Raw genomic sequence first — 20,793 nt, forward strand, 5'->3', positions numbered from 1 at the left:
AGATAATGGATGGATGTCCTTGCATTAGAATAAAACATGCAAAGAACAAGTGTAGAAAAATACTGTCCTTCAAAAAGTTCAATACAGTACAAATAAATATAGATTTCTTTATCCACACATGTCTTTTCCTCTTATCCCGCCCCATTTCAACCCACTTGTATCGAAATCCTCCGACTAAGCTTTCATCTTTTGAGACCCCCTCTTCCCTCCCATGCTAACCCCCTCTCCATTTAAACCTCCTATTTCCATCCAATATGTCCTTGCATTGGAATCATCGAATCAAGATAGCGATACACCGAAGCCTTAATTACTTGATAATTAGAATTTTTATTCTTTTACATTGCGCAGCCCTAATCAAGCACTTGCTTACAATTGCCCAATGGCTAAATTAGATTCCCACAATGTAAGGATTATCTACCTGCAGAATAAAATACAATACGTATTAACGAGTATTTTTAGATGTTGGCTTTGAGTATGAATTGCCGGAGCACATGTGTCAAGCTTATAACCCGCGGTTCAAATGTGGTCCACTACATCATTCTATGTGACCGGCGAGACAATGCTAAGATTAGCGAGGAAAATTAACTGCATCGCTTCAAAAAATGACTTGCAGTTTTAAATACTGTATGTCCACTTTATGTTGCCAATCTGGCCTGTGAGTCAAAATCTTTGCCCACCCCTGCGCTAATACATGAGTGTGTGTATTGTCTATTTTACTTTATGTTTTTTATGTTTTGTTTTTTTTGGGTGGGTAAAATGAGAAAAATGGCACCTGTTATGGAAGATGGTGGATAATTACAGTGAAATACTTTATCAATTATGTTTCTCTATTTATTTATGAAAATAATTCTTAAAATAATAAAATATGTACTTTATTAAATTTATACAAAATTAAAACAACAAATAAATCTCGTGAAACCCTGTTGTTTTTTTACTAATTCTTTTTTTTTTTGTTCTTCATCGGAACTTATAAACGGCAGAACATATTACCCATCTTTAATGATATTTTATTATCATTTTCTGAGACTGAAAATTTAATTTTGAACTTACAGAAATTGTAATAACATTTTTTCATCATTGTAAACAAGCATTCTGTATAATTCATCTACTTACATAAAGTGTAATAACTATGTAAAGTTATGTTTCCATGAAGCAGTGGTTGGCACATTCACCTAACACGCGAAAGGTCCCTGTCTGTTTTGTTGACGTGGTGAGGGAGGGGCACTACCAGGGTGTACTTTCCCAAATCACAGCACAGGAAATGTTGCCCCTACGACTTTAGTGGTCAAGGGAAAACCCACCCACCCACATTGTTGAAAAGTATTTTTTGGGGGAAAATATATTAGGAAACACTTAACATTTTAAATATCTTGCAAAATACTTTGTTAGAAGCTGCAAAGCAGAAGTAATAATGTAATAGGCTCCTAATGTAGCTGTATTTGCTGACCAAGTGTGTGTGTGAATGGGTGAAGTGTCCAGATGTTATTTTACCTGAATAAGTCACAAACGTTGTCATAGGCAATACGAAAGATAGTGTAAATATGCTTTAGCTCCTTCCTATACTAGATAAGAAATATAACAGCAACGTTTTTTATATTCAGTTAAACATTTTCATCAAACAATAAAAAAAGAAATACTTTTGAATCATTAAATTGATCTTTTTTTGCTTGTATGCGAATTTTGTCAGTTTCCAATCTTCATGAATTTCTCAGAGACACTGCAGTGGTAATGAATTGGGTTGTTGTTTTGCTTGGTGTTTTTTTTTTACAAATACACAGTTGATAAACACTACAATATATAAATTCTTGGTGAAGGAAAAGAAAATGAGCAAAGCCAAACCCCTTGATAATCCCTTAATAATCTATTCTTACATCCCTAAATCATAATTTAACTGTGAGCCTCCAAAAAGACCCCCAGCCCTCAGCTACTGTTTATGTCATTAATTTACTGGTTTGTACCACATGAGAATGTTTTTTCTACTATATAGCCTCCGGAACTCAAATGAGTTCGACACTCCGGTTCTAGAGGATCGACATCTGCGAAGCACTTAGAAGGAAAACACGGCTACACAACAAAGCTGATATAACGCGATGTGCAATGAATTGATTTGGGGGTGGTGTTAATGTGCGTTTCAGAGTTGGAAGTGGCTCGGCTCAGCACGGACGGCAGCCTTTCCGACTTGATGTTCCCTCAGTCGGAGCTACACGGAAACTCCATCCAGTTGTCAGCTAGCACGCTCAAACAGCACGGGAGAAACGGTAACATTTAAAACACTTTTGCCGAAACAACCCACCCCCACAATTGCACGCACCAACTAATTACTTACCCTCGTTTCCATTCCCCGGCAGGTGAAATCCGGATGGCTTTCGTCCTCTACAGGAACTTAGGCCTCTACCTCTCCACAGAGAACGCCAGCGTCCGGTTAAGCAGTGAAGCCGTTTATCCCAACTACTCGGTTATTGTCAACTCCCCTGTCATCATGGCCTCAATCAACAAAGAGAGCAACAAGGTTTACCTGTCGGAGCCTGTCGTCTTCACGGTCAAACATCTACAGGTGGGTGAAGAAAACCGAGTGACAAGTGAGGGGTGTGCACATTTTTGCAACCACATCTAATTTTTAACGGATGGATGGATATAGTAGGCAGGTAGGTATGTATATTGTTGGATAGGTAGGTAGATAGATTGGTAGGTAGACAGATCGGTAGTTAGATATTTTGTCAGGTAGATTATCAGGTTCATATAGATTGGTAGAATCGTAGGTAGGTAGATAGATTGGTAGGTAGATAGATCGGTCGGTAGATATATTGGTAGGTAGGCTCATAGGTAGGTAAGTGCATTTGTAAATTGGAAGGTAGATAGGTCAGTAGGTAGATAGATTGGTAGATTGGCAGGTACGTAGATTGGTACATTGGTAGGTAGGTAGGTAGTTAAACTCTATGGAGATAGTACGCCAGGTAGATAAATAATAACCTGTAATGAATTATTTTGAAAATGATTAAACAAAAAGTGTTTTTTTTTTCAAATGATTTCAAATATATGGGGGAAGGCGATTAGCATATTGAACAATAAATATAAAATTAATTTGAGGTTGTGTTATTTTTTTCTAAAACTAATATTATTTTAGTACATTCTAATTTAATTTAATCAAATGAAGTATTGAAAAAAATCTCATATTTTTATAGTTGATAGGGAAAAAAATACGTTTAAATATGTTTTTGTACGACTGTGATGATAGAAATAAAAATTTAAAAAACACAAAGCAATACACAGGTTTTCAATTAATCAACATCTTAATCTAAATAAAAATATCTTGAAAAATCCAACAACTATTTTCAACAACTATAATCCTGGAAAACTTTGAGGCGAAAAAAAACACCTCCTTTTAAGGTATCTTAACTTGTCCATAGACCATAAAAGGGGAGGATTTTTTCTCAATTATGAAATCCCAACACAACTTTTAACTACTAAATGAAAATAACGAGTGTCTTGGGCCTTATTTGTAATTTAAAAACTCTCTGAAACGCATTAGTAGATTAAATTGCCTTCCCCTCAATGACGTGTCACTTTTATATGCCCAAATAGGCCTTAAAAAGTTATTATAGTCCCCATGAAGTAGTTAAAATGACGAGCGTGGTCCCCACAGATTGGCAGAATCTGAACTTTTTAAAGCGATCTTAACGTTTGGATTCTTTCCTGAAAGGGTTAACGTCAGGTATTATGATTAAAAAAACGTCAAACATACTTATTCAATTTAAGCGAATGAGTCAATAATCTTAATTCAAACCCACTTTTTTTTAGGATTTAACAACAGTAAATTCTGGTCGCACGAGATTATTGGCTGCACACAGCACTTTGGTAAAATATTTTTGTCATACGTTGGGCAGCATTAGCTCAGGAGGTAAAGCGCTCGTCTTGGGATCAAGAGGTCGCTGCTATCAGGGTGTGAGTGTGTGTGAAAGGGTAAGTGTAAAGGACATGGTAAAGCGCTTTGGGAGGTCTTTATAGATAGATAGATAGATAGATGATAGATGATAGATGATAGATAGATAGAGATAGATAGATACTTTATTCATCCCCGCAGGGAAATTCACATTTCCAGCAGCATCCCTTTGCTGAGAACAATACAATAATAAAGCAAAAGGAATACAATATACAAATACCCAATGTGACGTGCTAATACCCACTGTAGCGTGTTGTATAGAGTATTTAAATAGTGCTACATAAAATACGCACTGCAATAAAAGTTTATATATAAAAATAAAGTCAATAAACTTTGAGGCGAAAAAAAGTTATATATAAATATATATTGACTATGTAAATGTAGACCGTTTACATAAGTCACTTTGGACCGTACCCGCATTGTCGCATGGGCTATTTAGAAAGAAAGACAAGAAAGAATTTAAGGTTTTATTAAAATACTTGTACCTTTTCTGTAACGAGGCAGCAAGAAAATACGAACATACTCTGAAAGAATACATAATATTGCCCATGCATGAAAACAAAAAATAGTATTAATATCTTATTGCTCGCCTTCTTTTGAAAAAAAGCTACCAAATGTCAATGCATCACTTTTTCAGCGCAGTATTGCTCTGAAGCACTTGCAAGTAAGGGCAATCACTAAGTATTAGATAATGAATCTTAAGTTATTTAGTTATTTGATTTCAAAAAAGTTGCATTAACCTACAACTTAAGATAATTACAATACAGAAACGGTGCAGGAAAAACAGCCTCCCAAACATCAATCACTTTCACGTTGCCAAAGGCAAACAAGTAAATCAAAGATAAGATTGTTATTGACAGCATTTTGAGTATCTAATTGTTGCGGTCGAGACAACTTTCCCTCAATAATACTTGTTAAGTATCATTGAGTTTTAGCCGTAAGAGGTTTTTTCAAATAGCAAATTTCCTACTAAATTTAGGTTATTGAGACTTTTTTCGAGTGATAATTGGTGAAAACAACACTTGCCTTTTGGGACTTCAACTGTGGACTGAGGGTATAACCTTGTGGGACTCCTAGCACTATTTTTTCATTGCAATAGTTTTACCATGCTCTACCTTTATTTTCTTATTTATCCCAACATTCTTTTTTTATGCAATTTTTATATTTTTAGTGTTTTTTTACGTGTTTATCCTGGAGTGTCATGTATAATTTTATAGTGAACAATTATTCACTATGATGTAGTCAATGACAATCAAGACATTCTAACTGTAGAATACAATAGAATAGTCTTCATTGTCATTGATGACAATCAAGACATTCTAATAGAATAGTCTTCATTTTCATTGATAACAACATTGTGAACATTGTTCGCAACTAGATTAGACAAGGAACTCCAGGATAAATAAGATTAACACGTGATAATGGTTGAAAAAATGCAAAAATATTTGTACTAATTTATACTAAATAGATAAATGTACATCTGTCAAGCAACACTGATAACCTAGTGTAAAGGGGCAATCCTGACCACATTTTCTGCAAAAATCCTGGAAAAGTCTGACTTACTACTTTCTTTGAAAAGATTCTCTTGCTGCATTCAAGACTGCTTGGAATTCAAAATGATCAGACTTGAATGAAAGCATTTGAGGCTGTTTATGAACAGTATGATGAATAAATCCTATAATGTTTTCGTAAACAACTGACAATACATTATGATTACAAATATGGTAAAACACTTGTAAAATGTTTTGTATTACTTGTTCTTTCATTGTGGTTTCCATTATAAGCCAAAATATGTACAAGGTAGTGCTTGAATATTGGCCTGAGTTGTAAGTGCAATATTTTTTTTTAATTAGTGGGACAAAGAAAGTAGTGTATCATCTTAGAATCAAGAGGTTGCAGGTTCGATTCCCGGGTTGTATGTCGAAGTGTCCTTTGGCAAGACACTGAATTCCTATTGCCCCCGAAGAGCAGGTCGTAACATTGCATGGCTGATGCTGCTATCAGTTACTTAGTGTGTGTAAAAGTGAAAGTGTGGAGCACATTGTAAAGCGCTTTGGGCGGTCTTCATTGACTTGAAAAGCACTATATAAATGCAGAACATTTACATTTGTAACAATGGGGCAATGAAAAGTATCCGCAATTAAATTTAGCAGCTAACCTGTTTTTGTAATTCTAAAAGCTGCATTGTTAAAAATGCCAGGTGGACAGTCTTTTCGTAATAGGCATGTTTTTTGGCTGCCTATAAATGTTTCTCCATACCTATGTAAGTCAGCGGGGCAACCAAGATCTGCATGACACACTTAAATGTCCCTGAATTTTTAGCAGTAAAAGATCACTTTCGGTGCTCTTTTGAATATTCACACTCCAATTTTTCAGTTTTCACACCACCATCAGCTCCTTTGCTCACTAGCTCCCACACAACGGCCACAGTTGTTGCCATGTCGGCTTCGGACATTTGTCATCTCGTGTTTCATCACTTTTTTTTGTTGAGTCAGGGTGGGTGGGTAGATCCAAATATTGATATTATCAATACCAAGCAAGCAATTGGACAGGACCGATATTATTGTCCTGTGATGGATACTTCACTCCTTCAACAAATCCCTTGAAGGATGGCTTCATTACATAGATAGTACAGCCCTTCTATTTCTTCCAACCTGGCCTTCTGCTGCATCCTACCTGCCAGGCATAGGAAAGGGGCAGTGGCAAAGAGGGAGTGCAGCTTGTGTTTGTTTTTTCAACTACATTAAAAAAATAATCGAATTTAAGTTTGAAAATCAAATATATTTGTGAAGCACTTTTCATCAATTCTAAGTGCTGTATCAAACATAAAAAAAAATAAAAAATAAAAAGATAAACTCATAGTCTTCCACACAACAACCAGGAACACCAATAAACAGACATGCATAATTGCTAAAACCAAAATAAATACAAAAAATAAACCATAAAATAAATGCACTTATTGCAAGGCACTTACTAACAAAGTGAGGAGATGTACATGTGGAAAGGATTTCCAGCCATCAAATCATACCAGTGTGCCCACCACCTAAAGGAACACTGAAATGATAAAAAAAATACTGAAAAAAAATTGTAAACTAAATGTAAAAAGGGAAATATGTTACAGTAAACGGGCTGAGGTCAAACGAATGGAACTAAAATAAAAGTGATTAATTTAAAATCATATTTAGAAAATACCAGTTGTAATTAGAGTGGTTAAATGGTCTGCTACTGTGGAAACACCACACATTTTCAAAACCACATGACAAAAACCTTCAGAGAGCAAAGTGCTGTAACCAAAAATGTAAACATGTTTCTGTTTCTGAAAAAAAAACCTGATGATCTGTTGTCACTTTGGCAGCAGAACCAATGGGAGACAAACGACACTTTGTTTGCATTACTGAATTTATTTTCAAAATATCGTCCAATAGAAAGGTATTTTAGTTCTCTAGTTGACATTGTCATAAAGTACTTATATTTATGTTACGTTGGTTTGACTTGCTTGGGATTTGTTTTAGAAGAGTTGTAATAGAAAGGCAAGGTAAAACTCAAAAACCTCAGCCTAAGGAAAATATGAAAACTTCATGAGGGGTCACACAAGAGCCAATCCCTTTTCTGGTGGACCAGGCTACAATAGATATTGCATTGGGTAACAATACACAAAAGGTAGTCAACATCAACAATAAACATATGTAATATGCAATACTGTTCAGGACTTCCAAGACAGCGATGACACAGCTTCCTATTTCACACAGCTGCAGATCATGATATTTCCAAGCAAAAAGCATCAGTAACTGATCAGTATTGTTAGGTACTATCATGTTTTTACACTGATTTGATCAATGCCAAATTTCCAGTATTGAACACCCCAATTGTTTAGCTCTTGTCTGTTTATTTTGCCATCCACTGTCTTTATACCAAACCTTGCTTCTTCCCTACAGCATTCTGAGGAGAACTTTAATCCAAACTGTTCCTTTTGGAGCTACTCCAAGCGCACCATGACGGGATTCTGGTCCACGCAGGACTGTCGCCTGCTGGCCACCAATCGAACCCACACCAGCTGTTCCTGCACTCACCTCACCAGTTTTGCCGTGCTAATGGCCCACGTGGAGGTCAAGGTAGGCGTTGGCACTGGTTGAGGTTCGGGAAAATATCCGCAAGCCGTTTTGTTTCTGAGCTAATGTGCAGTTGAACCTCTTAAAAAGGGAAAGGGGGGTAAGGACAGGAAGCAAACAGGACGATGACATCTGGCTAATAGATTTGGAACTTTTGAGACTCCTCAGCTTGACAGTCATCACTTGGAAGGTTTTATAAGTTATTTGACAAACTCTATTAAGGGATCTTATATAATCAGATGTCGCAATTTAAGTTGTCATGAACCAGGGACTTAAAATAGACAAACTTGAAGCTCGATGAAAGCAATCCAAGATGCAGTATAAAACCTGTTACTACACAGGAAACTTGCTGACATCATCACAGATTTGTGCTCTGACTTTATGCACTGCATTCAATCATTATACATGCCGACACTAGTTACTAACTAAAGAGGTTACACAATAATTATCTGGCTGATACCTATTGGACTGATAAAAGCCAGATATTACGTCAGTTTTCTGCCCAGTAGGAAAAGTATACCCAATAATTAGTCGGCCAACACTTTTTAGAAAGATTCCAAATATGTATAATGATTTTTATTTTTCATGTAGTAGTATCAATAATTGGTCTCTCTATGACTATCATGTGGGAAAGGAATGGGAGAGCTTAAGATCAGTCACATTGCCCAGCATGTGCACAGACTTGGTGCAGGCTTCTGAAATGTAGTCATTAGAGTACATCAAGTTTTGTTTTAAGAACGTTTTTGTCATACACTTAAATGTTAATGCCAGTTTTGTTAAATTCTACACTGTTTTGTGGGCAGCATGGGTGCTTCAAATGAAGATGGTATTTAATTAAAAAAACTTAAAAAACAGGCTCAAAGTCACAAACGAACAAGGGGGCACAAACAAATGCGAAGACCGAAACTAGTAATGGAAAATAAAATAAAAAAAGAGTAAGAAACTAAAAAGTGGCCACTAAACTAGTAAGGAAATGCTTAAAGAAATTCCAAACATATGAAAACAAACCTGGTTTTGTAGAGAAAAAAAAATAAAAGAGGAAATGAAAATGACCCAACCACATTTGCTGTACAAAATGTCCTTTTAAAGGGCTAGGATAATTGGGGACAGGTGTGTGGTGATTGGACACACCTGTACCCGCCCAGTTCTAAACCTGGTTGGCACCTGGTGGAAGGAAGCACACTAACTCCTAAAAAAATGACATTAATATTGAATGCTGACCGAAGTTCTCTTTAAGCTTTCACAGGTATGAGCAATCACACAAAGTCTGTGAGAGCCCCTTTGAATAATGGTGACCAACATCAATCGTGCATGTGACAACCAAATCATTAACAAACATGTCCAAGACCTGAGATCAAATTAAGTTACATTTTGCTGAGTTTTCAGCAATAATAAACTTTTATTTCAAATATTGTATTGGCTTAATTACCATTCGGAAGGTCGCACGGCCCACAAACGTGTTATTTTGACAACAAGTTTTACATGACATTTGCGCTTTTTAAAGCTTTTGTTACATAAAACTAAAATTTTGTGGATTTATTTAGTTGGTTACGCATTATAGAACTGCATTTAATCACACTTTTTTAGTGGAAGTACAATGTTGGCAAAAAGATTGACTCATTGACTAATTTGCAAATCATTTGAATGAAAAACAAGAGTGATCAATGACACCCCCAAAAAAGTGTCTTTTTTCCTGCTTTTTTATTCTTCTTTATCTTTTACTTTTTATTTGTTCTACTGTTGTTTCTTTTTTCCCAGCTTTTTTTTTCTTTTTTTCTAGCTTTTTTTTCTTGCCTTATTTTCTTTCCCTTTTTCTTATTTTTTTCTTAGCTTTCATTTCTCATTTTATTTGTTACTTCTTTTATCTTTTTGGCTTTTTACTTCTTTTTACTTGTTCTTTTCATCTTCCCACCGTTTTTTTCTTCTTTTTTCCTGTTTTTTTCTTTTCTTTTGTTTTCCTTTTTTCTTTTCTGTTTTCTTTTGCTTTTTTCATTTTTGACTACGGTAGTTTCCTTTTTTTTGCCCCTTTTTTATTTTTAAGTCATTTTTGCACAATGTTACATTATAATTGGTAATATATGGATGAAAGAAATAAAAAATTGCCATTTGGGTCCCGAAAGAGCCTGCTCTTTTTAGTGATCTGAGCTGAAAGAGACGTAGTCACATCGGTAAGAAAGGTCACGTAGCTAATGGGCTAACTGTGCGAGCAATAATTATAGTAAACCACATTTGTCTCTCTATATTTTAATGTCATAGTAAAACAGAAAAATAATACAATAATAGATTTTTTTTCATAAAAGCAAACTCCTACAACCCCTCAAACCCCGCTCCCCTACTGATTTTTTGAGTTTATTTTTGTGGCTTTTGAAATTGCCGATTTAAATCCATTGTGGCTTGCACAGATCAATGTTGAGTTTTTTTCTTTTTCAATTGACGCATGCGTCTTTTAATCAGGTGCACTCTGTTGTCCGGAATTCACAGTAAGAAAAATGGATGCCTAATGCAACCTTTAATGCACTATTTTCAATCCTTTTTATCATTGTCCTTTTTTTCTTGTAAAATAAATCCTCCGCCATGCGTACGGACGGCCGTCCTCCGAGCTAGAGGACGAGTATTGTTTCAAAGAGAGGTCACTGTCAGGGCCGGCTTACTCGGCGGCCTTTCTCGCATGCAGCGTGAAACTTTGAGCAGTAGATCGATCACAGAGCCGCTGCGTTGAACACAGATCAGGCTGCCAGCTCGTGGGACACTGATAGATAGAGCAGGAACACCTGTGCAACACTCTAGAACGCCCTGAATCTGAGCGCTCAATGACACGAAACCCTACTGCCATCATTCACGTCGAGGACGGGTCACTTCAGGTCACTGTTTTGTTTTTGTATAAAGTACCGTAAATTCCAGACTATGAGACGTCACTTTTTTCCTCCTTTTTGAACACCGCAACTTAAAAAAGGTTGTACGGAATTCGGAACTGTGTTACTCTGCCGCCATCTCCTGCCTTGGGCCATCATTGCAGCCACAGACATCCCATTCTTGATGATCTTCCAAGTGCATGCGCTAGATTCAGTCTTTTTTTCATCTTTTTTCAGGTTTGGGTTGGCGTTTGGACTCTACATGAAACAGGCCCTTATTTAATTCACTTTCACCATGTGCATGGTACACTTATAAATACATATGTTTTAAAATACTTACGGGACGAGCATGATTTCACCTTAGACGTTTCCCTCTAGTCTCCATTCCTCGAAACTAATGTGTTCCGCCTCGAACAGCTCTGCTAAAAGTTAAATAAAAGCAGATAGACAAAGTGGAAAATAAAGCATAAAAGCTCTTTAAAATTAGTCGGGTATTCTTAATAACACGTACTATATAGATAAATGTTTTTACTTTCAAATTTTAGGGACCATTTAAACCATGCACCGCATTTTGAGAAAATGGTGAGCATACAAATTTGCATACAAAACACAGTGGGGACATCTGGAAACATTTCTTTAAAATAAATTAGTCCATGTTTTTGCCAACAATATTCCAAAAATACATAACAGGAGCAAAATGGGAGGTTTGGCAATAAGTACGTTACTCAACATTTACTACGTACGCACAATATTTCAACTTATGCACCCACAAATCAAGTCCCCAATGTATGCATCTGAATTACACATCAGTGGACGCTATCTATCTAAAGCACTTTTGTTTTCGCATCGTGTCCTCGACGTCAGTGTCAGGCCATTGGAGTTTCCTTTAAACCCAAAGGAACGGGGACAGGACGAACACAATTTTGTCTATCACCGCTGTGTGTTTGTGTTTCGTTCTTACTTAAGTAAATATTTGCATGTTTCTCTAATCACCATCTTGAATAGTCCCATGATCCGAAAACACATGCCACTCTTCCCCACTCAACCTTTGTGTACCCCATTCCTCTATCCTAATGAGTTTTCCCTGAACAACTACCAAGAGGTAAGATAAAAGCATAAAGATGTGGAAAAAACGTATTAGGGCTCTTTCAACTTTTTAACAACGCCTCAAACCACACACTTCACCTTTAAGCCTGTGGCCTTAAAGACGGTGCGGCTCATACAATGAGAAATTTGAAATCTGTTCTTTAATTTGCGCATGCAGCTTCTAATCAGGTACAGTCTGTAGTCTAGAAGTCATTGTTGAGAGGATTTTTTTTCTTGCAGAAAGCGGACAGCATCCACGACCTGCTTCTGGATGTGATCACCTGGGTGGGCATCCTGCTGTCTCTGGTCTGCTTGCTCATCTGCATCTTCACCTTCTGCTTCTTCCGCGGGCTGCAAAGCGACCGTAACACCATCCATAAAAATCTCTGCATCAGCCTCTTCATTGCTGAGTCGCTTTTCCTGGTCGGGATCAACAGAGCCGACCAGCCGGTAAGAAAACCGATGCAATATGGCGGGGACTAAGTCTGTTTTTTTTTTTTTTTTGCAAAACAATTGCTGACGTTGCACATATAACTGCTTTGTTGTTGAGTAACTGTCATACTGATACCCTCCTAAGACAGGGGCATCAAACTCATTTTCACAGAGGGCCACAATCGTCTAAAGGAGCTGTACTGGTTTGGAACTTTGTTACTCTTCATCTACTGTCTTAAAGTCATGATTGCAGCCTTAGCTCATTTATGATGTGCGTAAATTCTGTGCATTTCTTAGACACACTTCGAATAAACTCTTAGTTTTTTATATTTCTTGGGGTTCAGTCATTTGGACTGTGCTTTAAAAAGGCTTCATTACTTTCACAATTTTAATGCAACACTTACACTTTTCTCCCATCCTGCACTTTTAGCAATTCACACTTAGAGGTAATAACAAAAAAATGCAGGGAGAAGTATGACATCAGTCTACAGTACTTCCACCAGTCCCCATTCATTCAAACCTAGTGTTCCTCCACAAACCGCTCTTATTAAAGTAAGATAGAAGCAGATAGGCGCATTGAAAAATATAGCATAAGGGCTCTTTGAACTAAATCAGGCCATATTAACACATACATAGTAATTCAAGTCAAGTCACGTTTATTTGTATAGCCCTTAATCACGAAAAGTCTAAAAGTAGTAAGATATTAAACATTCAGCTTTTTAAGGACACCTCAAACGATGCACCCCGCCTCCAATGTAAAATAACTCCTTACACATATTATGTTCGCATTAAAAACATAAATGTTTCTACGCATCTATAATATATTATAACCTAAATATATCAAAATAGCAAAATATTGGATATTTGTTGGATCATTTGTTTCTAAATTACATGCATTAGCATAGCTGATGGAAACATGTTGATGGTGCTGACCTGTCATTTTTTAGATCCTATTTGACAGGCATTGTGGGAAATGTTGTCTCTGGTCAAAACACTTTTGACTAATTTATTTTGGAAGCCCTGGCATGTTAAGCTTTCACGGGCCACATACAGTGTTCTCGAGGGTCACATGTGACCTTGGAAAAATTATGAGTATATTATTGTGACTGTGTGGTATGTGGCAGTTTTTCCTCAAGGCCCACACTGTATTTATTATGATTTTTTTTTTTTTTTTTTTTGGAAGACAAAAGTGTATAAAACAGTAACATATTTTACCAGGTAAAAACTCTATGAACTCAGAAATTTTTTGAAAGTAAACGAGAGTTTGAAAGATTTATGAGCACGGACCAGAGAAGTTCTAACCAAATAAAATATAAAAAACATATTTTGCCTATGTTTGGAAAAGTAGCGCTTGCAGTCCTTTGTTTGGTAGTTAAACAATGGAAAATATGTATAAAAAGTTTATATCTATCGATCTTCCTATTCGATTATTCATTCATTTATTTATAGCAGAGTCCCATATCACTTTCCGTAAGTTTAGTGTTTAGCTCTACGTGCAAAAAGAGTAATTTCTGGGTAAATAAAATCGTAAACCTCTAATTTGAATCTTAAAAAATATAATGTATTGTTATTTTTTAATCATTTTAGGTATTTGGTGAAGAGCACTGAAAAGAACTGGCAGGCCACAAATGGCCCCAGCACTGTAGTCAAGACACCCTTGGAACGCATTTTTTTCCAGTATCATTGAACAACTGAGAAATACAAAAGCTTTTCTTTTAATTGTGTGGAGTTAGAAACACATTTTGAAAAAAAGGTTCTATGTGACTGCAGATTAAAATAAGGCAGAAGATGTTTTCCATATCACATTGGGCTCACTTTTTATTTATTTCATTTGAGCACCTTTTGGAAGAAAAGGGGGTGTATGCTTCTAACCCTAGCATGATCCCTTTACCATATTTTTCTAATATGTCAAGAAACGTTAGTCAGGAAATAGAAAATGGAACATAAATTACTCCGATGAATAAATCACATGCTTTCAACCATGTACAGCAAAATGATTATATATATATATATATATATATATATATATATATATATATATATATATATATATATATATATATATATATATATATATATATATATATATATATATATATATATATATATATATATATATATATATATATATATATAAAGAGAGATAAAAGCACATTTTGCTGATGACATAAAAAATATCTGTTTTGGCTGCATGCTAGCTGGTTGTTGCTCGTTAGCATCACATTGACGTGCAAATGATAGACACTAGGTGGTGCTTAACCTTATGCCCCTCTGCCTTGTCTCAAATGATGCCCTCTTATAAAGTAGTCATTTTATTATTATTGATATTGTTTTAACCATAACAAATTCGAGTAAGATCAATAATTAAAATGTTTTTTTTGTCTATTTATTTTTTGAGTTTCTTTTATTTTAAGTACGTTGCACCAATCTCAAATTTAATGTATACATTTCCTGGGAATTTCTCACTGCGCCACTTCCCCCCAAAATTTAAAACAAACACATTTTATTGTAGTATTGACTCCCACATCAATTGAGGTGTGTATTTGTAAAACATATAAAACACATTCTGAGAGAGTTAAAAAATATCAAATTGTGTTCAAAATGTGTGAATATGCATGTTTTATTTAAATAATAAATGTACACGTTGTAACGTTGTGTATTTGTCAGGAAAAATGACCTTTTTACCTCACTGTGAGAACTCCCACCATCAAACTTTCTTTAGTGTGCTATTAATAGAGTTGCCTCTGGTGGTAATGAATGACTATTTATTGTCCTTTTTCGATTTCTTCATCTCTCTTGCCAGCAGATACATTTGGTGTATTACAACCAATAAAAAAAATGCCTGTGGCAACAATGCACAGAAATCCAATATGTTTAGCCAGAGGGGGATTTTGTGTGGAAGTCCGAGTTGTAATATTTATAAATCATGAGTCAAAGTTGCAGAACCAGCCAGACGATCAACAGAAAAAGTGTAATTTATATATTTTTTTAAAGTACGGTATATTTCACGTTATAGCATGTGCATGTGAATGACATCCTGCTTCCTTTTCTTGCATGAGTCATTCCCCCTCAGGTATGTATGAATAGATTTGCCTTTTTTGTTTCAATCCAAAAATTCATTTGGGTCTGTCAAAGGATTTTAATGCATGAATTTCAGTTCAACCTACATATCATGATTGTCCTATTTGGAACACCTGTGGCAGCTTGATTGGCGCCAACAGTCCGGACAAGCTGATTGGTGGCCACACCCTTCTTAAGCCCCTGTCTCCAGTTCAAACTTTGTCAGATCGTTGCGAGCTGTTGTGTTTTCACTCAGTGAGCGTTTCCGTCCGACTCCGTCTCTGTTAAACCTGTTTTCTGCCTGATACCTGTTTTCGACTCATTTCTGAACCTGACTACGCCTGTCTTGCCTGCCGCCTGCCTATGATCACTTTTACTAACTCGACATTGCCTCTGATCTCCAGCCCTGGTCTAACGACGTGCCTTTCCCGCCTGGCTTCTTCCGACACAAAAGTGTCACCCCTGCCTTACTCGATTCCGCTCTTTGCCAGTCCTCGGATCAAGCAATCAAGCAAGCCTGAATCTCACTCTCTTTCAATAAAACCCGAGAAACACATGCAATTGAGTCCTGTGTCCGTTCTGGTTCGTGACAGAACGATCTGACCTAAATCATGGACTCAGCACGCGATTCTCCGAGTGGAGATCAAAGTAACGCGGAACCTCCTTCCGCTTTGCAGCGTTTACAATGGGCTGAAGGCGCCGTGCAACCAACCACGAGTATGGTCACCGCTCTGCTACAAGTTCAGAAACGACAACAAATGCTAGATCAGCAACAACATATCCTGCTTTGACAGCAACACCAAGTAGCGAGTCTGTCACAAGAGTTGTCAAGGCGACTGACGTCATCAGCTCCGCCTTCCGACATTCCGTCCCCGGGCACCCGATCCCCGACGCCGGTAATGCCGCTTCCTACCGCTCACGTCATCGGATTGGCAGAACCTGAAAAGTTTTGTGGAGATCTGGCGCAAGTTCGTGCATTTTTGGTGAACTGTCGTCTCATTTTCGACTTGCAACCTGGTGACTTCGCGTCCGAGGAGGCAAAAGTGGCTTTCACAATCAATCACCTGACCGGAAGACCTTGACTCTGGGAACCGCCGAGTTCGAGCGTGTCTCAATGACGTGTTCTTCATTCGATCGCTTGGCCCAGGAGATCGTAAAGGTGTTTGACACAGGATCTTCAGCGGCCGATGCATCCCATCCCCCCTGAACATCCGCCAGGGTAAACGCACAATTGCTGACTACTCCATAGATTTTCGAATCCTGGCCAGCCAGAGTCACTGGAACGCCGAGGCGCTCGTCGACGCTTACCTCCACAGTCTGGCAGATTACTTAAAAGACGAATTGGTGTCCCATGTCCCTCCAACTACCCTCGACAAAGCCATCGCTCTGACGGCTCGAATCGACCGGCGAGTTCCGGCACGACGACAGGAGCGGGGCCAGCCGAGACGATTCCCTACCAACTCGCCAAAAGAGCCAGGTGGTTTCTGAACTTCACAACCTATGATTTCGAGTCCCCACGAAGCCATGGAGGTGGATCGCGCGGCTTTATGAGCGCAGAAACGCCGGCAAAGGATTTCCGAGGGGCTTTGCCTATACTGTGGCGGCGAGGGACATCGAATCTCATCGTTTGCGTTAAAAAAGAAGAGCTCGTCGGACGGCGGAGGGATCCGATTGAGCTCAGCCATTATCCCAACTTCCAGAACCCCAAGAACTGTCCACGAGGCCCGTCTCTTGATTTCCGGTATTTCCCAGTCTCTACCTGTGTTGGTCGATTCCGGCGCAGAAGCGAACATTTTAGACATCACCCTCGCACGCAAATTACGAATACCCTTGGTTCCTCCCTCGCCACTATCACTGCCCGAGCGCTAGACAGGCGCCTGTTGGGTAAAGTCACGCAAGTTATCGAACCGGTGGAGCAACCACCAAGAGCGGATTCGGTTCCACCTGCTCCCATTCCCCGGTCAACCAATCGTTTTGGGTCATCCTTGGCCTGTATGGCACAACCCCCACATCGATTGGCGTTCTGGAACCGTGATGGAATAGGGCGTCGAGTGCCATCGAACCTGTCTGCGCGCCGCATCTCACCCCGACCGACCAGTTGCTCCCAAGCCTCCCCATGATCTGTCCAAGGTTCCTGCCTGCTACCACCACCTACGAGAGGTATTTAGCAAAGCCAAGGCTACCTCACTACCTCCACATCACCCCTACGACTGTGCTATCGACTTCCTGCCCGGCTCTACTCCCCCTAGGGGTCGACTCTATTCTCTCTCAGCACCCGAGAGACAAGCGATGGAGGAGTACATTCCCGATGGCTGGCGGCCGGCATTACACAACCATCCTCTTCGCCGGCGAGCGCCGGGTTCTTCTTCGTGGGAAAGAAGGATGGGTCCTTACGGCCGTGCATCGACTACCGGGGGCTCAACGACATTACAGTAAATAATCGGTACCCCTTACCATTGCTCTCCACCGCCTTCGAGCTTCTTCAAGGGGCCACTGTCTTCACGAAGTTGGATCTCCGGAACGCCTATTACCTGGTCCGTGTGCCTCTAGCTTTTGGAAGAAGTTTTGCCGTCTTCTGGGGGCCTCGGTCAGCCTCTCCTCCGGCTTCCACCTGCAGTCCAATGGTCAGTCCGATCGGCTGAATCAGGAATTAAAAACAGCGCTTTGTTGTATGGTCTCCAGGGAGCCCCTCTCTTGGGCACGACAGCTGGTGTGGGTGGAGTATGCCCATAACTCCCTGATCAGCTCGTCCACTGGTATGTCCCCCTTCCAGTGCGTATATGGTTACCAACCACCTCTGTTCCCCAGCCAGGAGGGTGAGGTCTCCTGCCCTTCATTGTCGCCGCACCTGGGCCCGGGCACAATCCAATCTTCTGGGGGCGGTCGACACCTACTCTAATGGGGCCAACCGTAGGAGGGTTCCGGCGCCGACGTACCAGGTGGGCCAACAAGTATGGTTGTCTTCCAGGGACCTTCCGCTGCGGGTGGAATCTAAGAAATTCACTCCACGATTCCTGGGTCCCTTCCCAGTGGAGAAGGTCATCAGTCCTACTGCGGTCAGACTTCGCCTGCCTGGTACCATGAGGGTCCTACTTTCCACGTGTCCAGGATCAAGCCTGGCCGCCAGAGTCCGCTGGTTCCTGAGACACCTCCTCCTCCGGCCCCTCGCTTTCTGGATGGTGACCCCATCTATACGGTGCGACGCCTTCTCCGATCCCGTAGGAGGGAGAGGGGCTTCCAATACTTGGTGGACTGGGAGGGATACGGTCCGGAGGAGCGCTCGTGGATCCCCGCTCGACAAATTCTGGACCGGTCCCTCATCATGGAGTTCCATCGTCAGCATCTGGACCAGCCTGCTCCTCGCCGAGGTCGTCCTAGGGGTGCCCGTTCGTCGTCTCCGTCTCCGCCTGGTCCCTTTTCGCCTCGCCTCCTATTGATGACGATGGGGCTTCAGTTCTGATGTTTTGGTACCTGCCTGTTGGATTACTTGCCTGTTGGATATATATATATATTTTTTTTGTTCCTGCCTATTGGATTACTTTTCCTTTTTTCTCGTTGGGACTTCTGGAGCCGTCCCTTGAGGGGCGGAGGGGTTCTGTCATGATTGTCCTATTTTGAACTCCTGTGGCAGCTTGATTGGCGCCAACAGCCCGGACAAGCTGATTGGTGGCCACACCCTTCTTAAGCCCCTGTCTCCAATTCAAACTTTGTCAGATCGTTGCTAGCTGTTGTGTTTTCACTCATTGAGCGTTTCAGTTCGACTCCGTCCCTGTTAAACCCGTTTTCTGCCTGATCCCTGTTTTCGACGCATTTCTGAACCTGACTACGCCTGTTCTGCCTGCCGCCTGCCTATGATCACTTTTACGAACTCAACATTGCCTCTGATCTCCAGCCCTGGTCTAACGACGTGGCATTCCCGCCTGCCTTCTTCCGACACGGAAGTGTCACCCTCGCCTTGCTCTATTTCGCTCTTTGCCAGTCCTCGGATCAAGCAATCAAGCAAGCCTAAATCTCACTCTCTTTCAATAAAACCTGAGAAACGCATGCAATTACGTCCCGTGTCCGTTCTGGTTTATGACACTACATTTTACAAGCTGCTCAGTACAGAAGCATTAAACATGCGGACACTAACCCCGGCATTGCAGTTTTTAGTGTAAATTGAATATGTGTAGGATTTTAAATAGTTACTGTATTTTCTGCACTATAAAAATAGTCTGTTGTAATATTTTTTCATATACCATAAGGCACATAGAATCAAGACTAGGGCTAGGGTTGAAAAAAAAGTGCCATATATGGCTTTTGATTGATCAGTATGAAATGAATATATCACTAATCAAAATTGCATATAATTGCATACAATTGCATACATTTGAATACAACTGGAATCGAACCCATACCGGGGCGGCAGTAGCTCAGGAGGTAGAGCGCTCCTCTTGGGATCAAGGGATCCCAGTTCGAATCCCGGCTTGTCCGTGTTACATGTCGAAGTGTCCTTGGGTAAGACACTGAACCCCTAATGCCCCCAATAAGCAGGTTAGCGTCTTACATGGCTGCAATACAAGGCCGCTATTGGGAAGTGTGAAAAGCGCTTTGGGAAGTCATTGACTTGAAAAGTGCTATATAAATGCAGATCATCTTATTTCATATCACGGCGCTTAGGTTTTTTCAACCGATGGGTCAGGAACCAAAACGGATCGTGGGCCTATTTTCAGTAGGCTGCAGGCCTTTACAAAAAAATGCTACGAAAACAGAAAAAACCCAGGTTCAATTCCACTCTTTAAGGAGTTGACTTTTACTATTTTACATAACAAAAAAGGTCCTTGCTTACACATGTTTGATTAGGGGAATCCTCTGTATTTTTCCTTTTGCTTTTTAGCACTTGTTTTACGTTGCACTACACAACACAGTGACATCTAGTGGTCAAATAATGCACACTGGTGGTCAAATAATGCACACTGTACCTTTGAGTAAACCCCAACCCAAAAAAACGGCCTGTCAGACTGTATACCAAGGCATCCCGGATTATAAAGCGCACCATCAAATTTCTGTTCGATGTGAGCTTTTTTAGTTGCGCCTCATAGTCTGGAAAATAAGGTATTATGTAAATTATTCCTAAACACAGTCAACCAGAGAATTGTGGTTCAAGGCCAACAGTTCAAGAAGATAATATCAGCAGTTTTATCTCTGTGTTACCGTGCCAGTGCCAATTGGGGAGTCCCTTCACTGTCTTGGTTGTATTCATCTGGCTCATTGATGCGGTGCTTTCAGTTGATTAACGCTGTCCGAGGCCAGAGAGACCATCCGCTAATCTAAA

The 20,793-nt window shown here is 39.6% G+C and overlaps 1 protein-coding gene across 9 annotated transcripts in view; it reads left to right on the forward strand.

The window, feature by feature from the left end:
- Positions 1-20,793, forward strand: part of adgrl3.1 (adhesion G protein-coupled receptor L3.1) — a 385,181-nt gene that overhangs the window by 293,533 nt on the left and 70,855 nt on the right. For all 9 annotated transcript variants that reach the window (XM_088342694.1, XM_088342696.1, XM_088342697.1 and 6 more), the window contains exons 13-16: positions 2,136-2,258; positions 2,349-2,554; positions 7,876-8,052; positions 12,228-12,437. In XM_088342694.1, the coding sequence (XP_088198820.1) occupies positions 2,136-2,258; positions 2,349-2,554; positions 7,876-8,052; positions 12,228-12,437 (716 nt within the window). The remainder of the gene's footprint in view (positions 1-2,135; positions 2,259-2,348; positions 2,555-7,875; positions 8,053-12,227; positions 12,438-20,793) is intronic.

Source organism: Urocampus carinirostris, chromosome 8 (genome assembly GCF_059441175.1).
Source record: "Urocampus carinirostris isolate Australia breed hairy pipefish chromosome 8, RoL_Ucar_1.0, whole genome shotgun sequence".
Lineage (NCBI taxonomy): Eukaryota > Metazoa > Chordata > Actinopteri > Syngnathiformes > Syngnathidae > Urocampus > Urocampus carinirostris.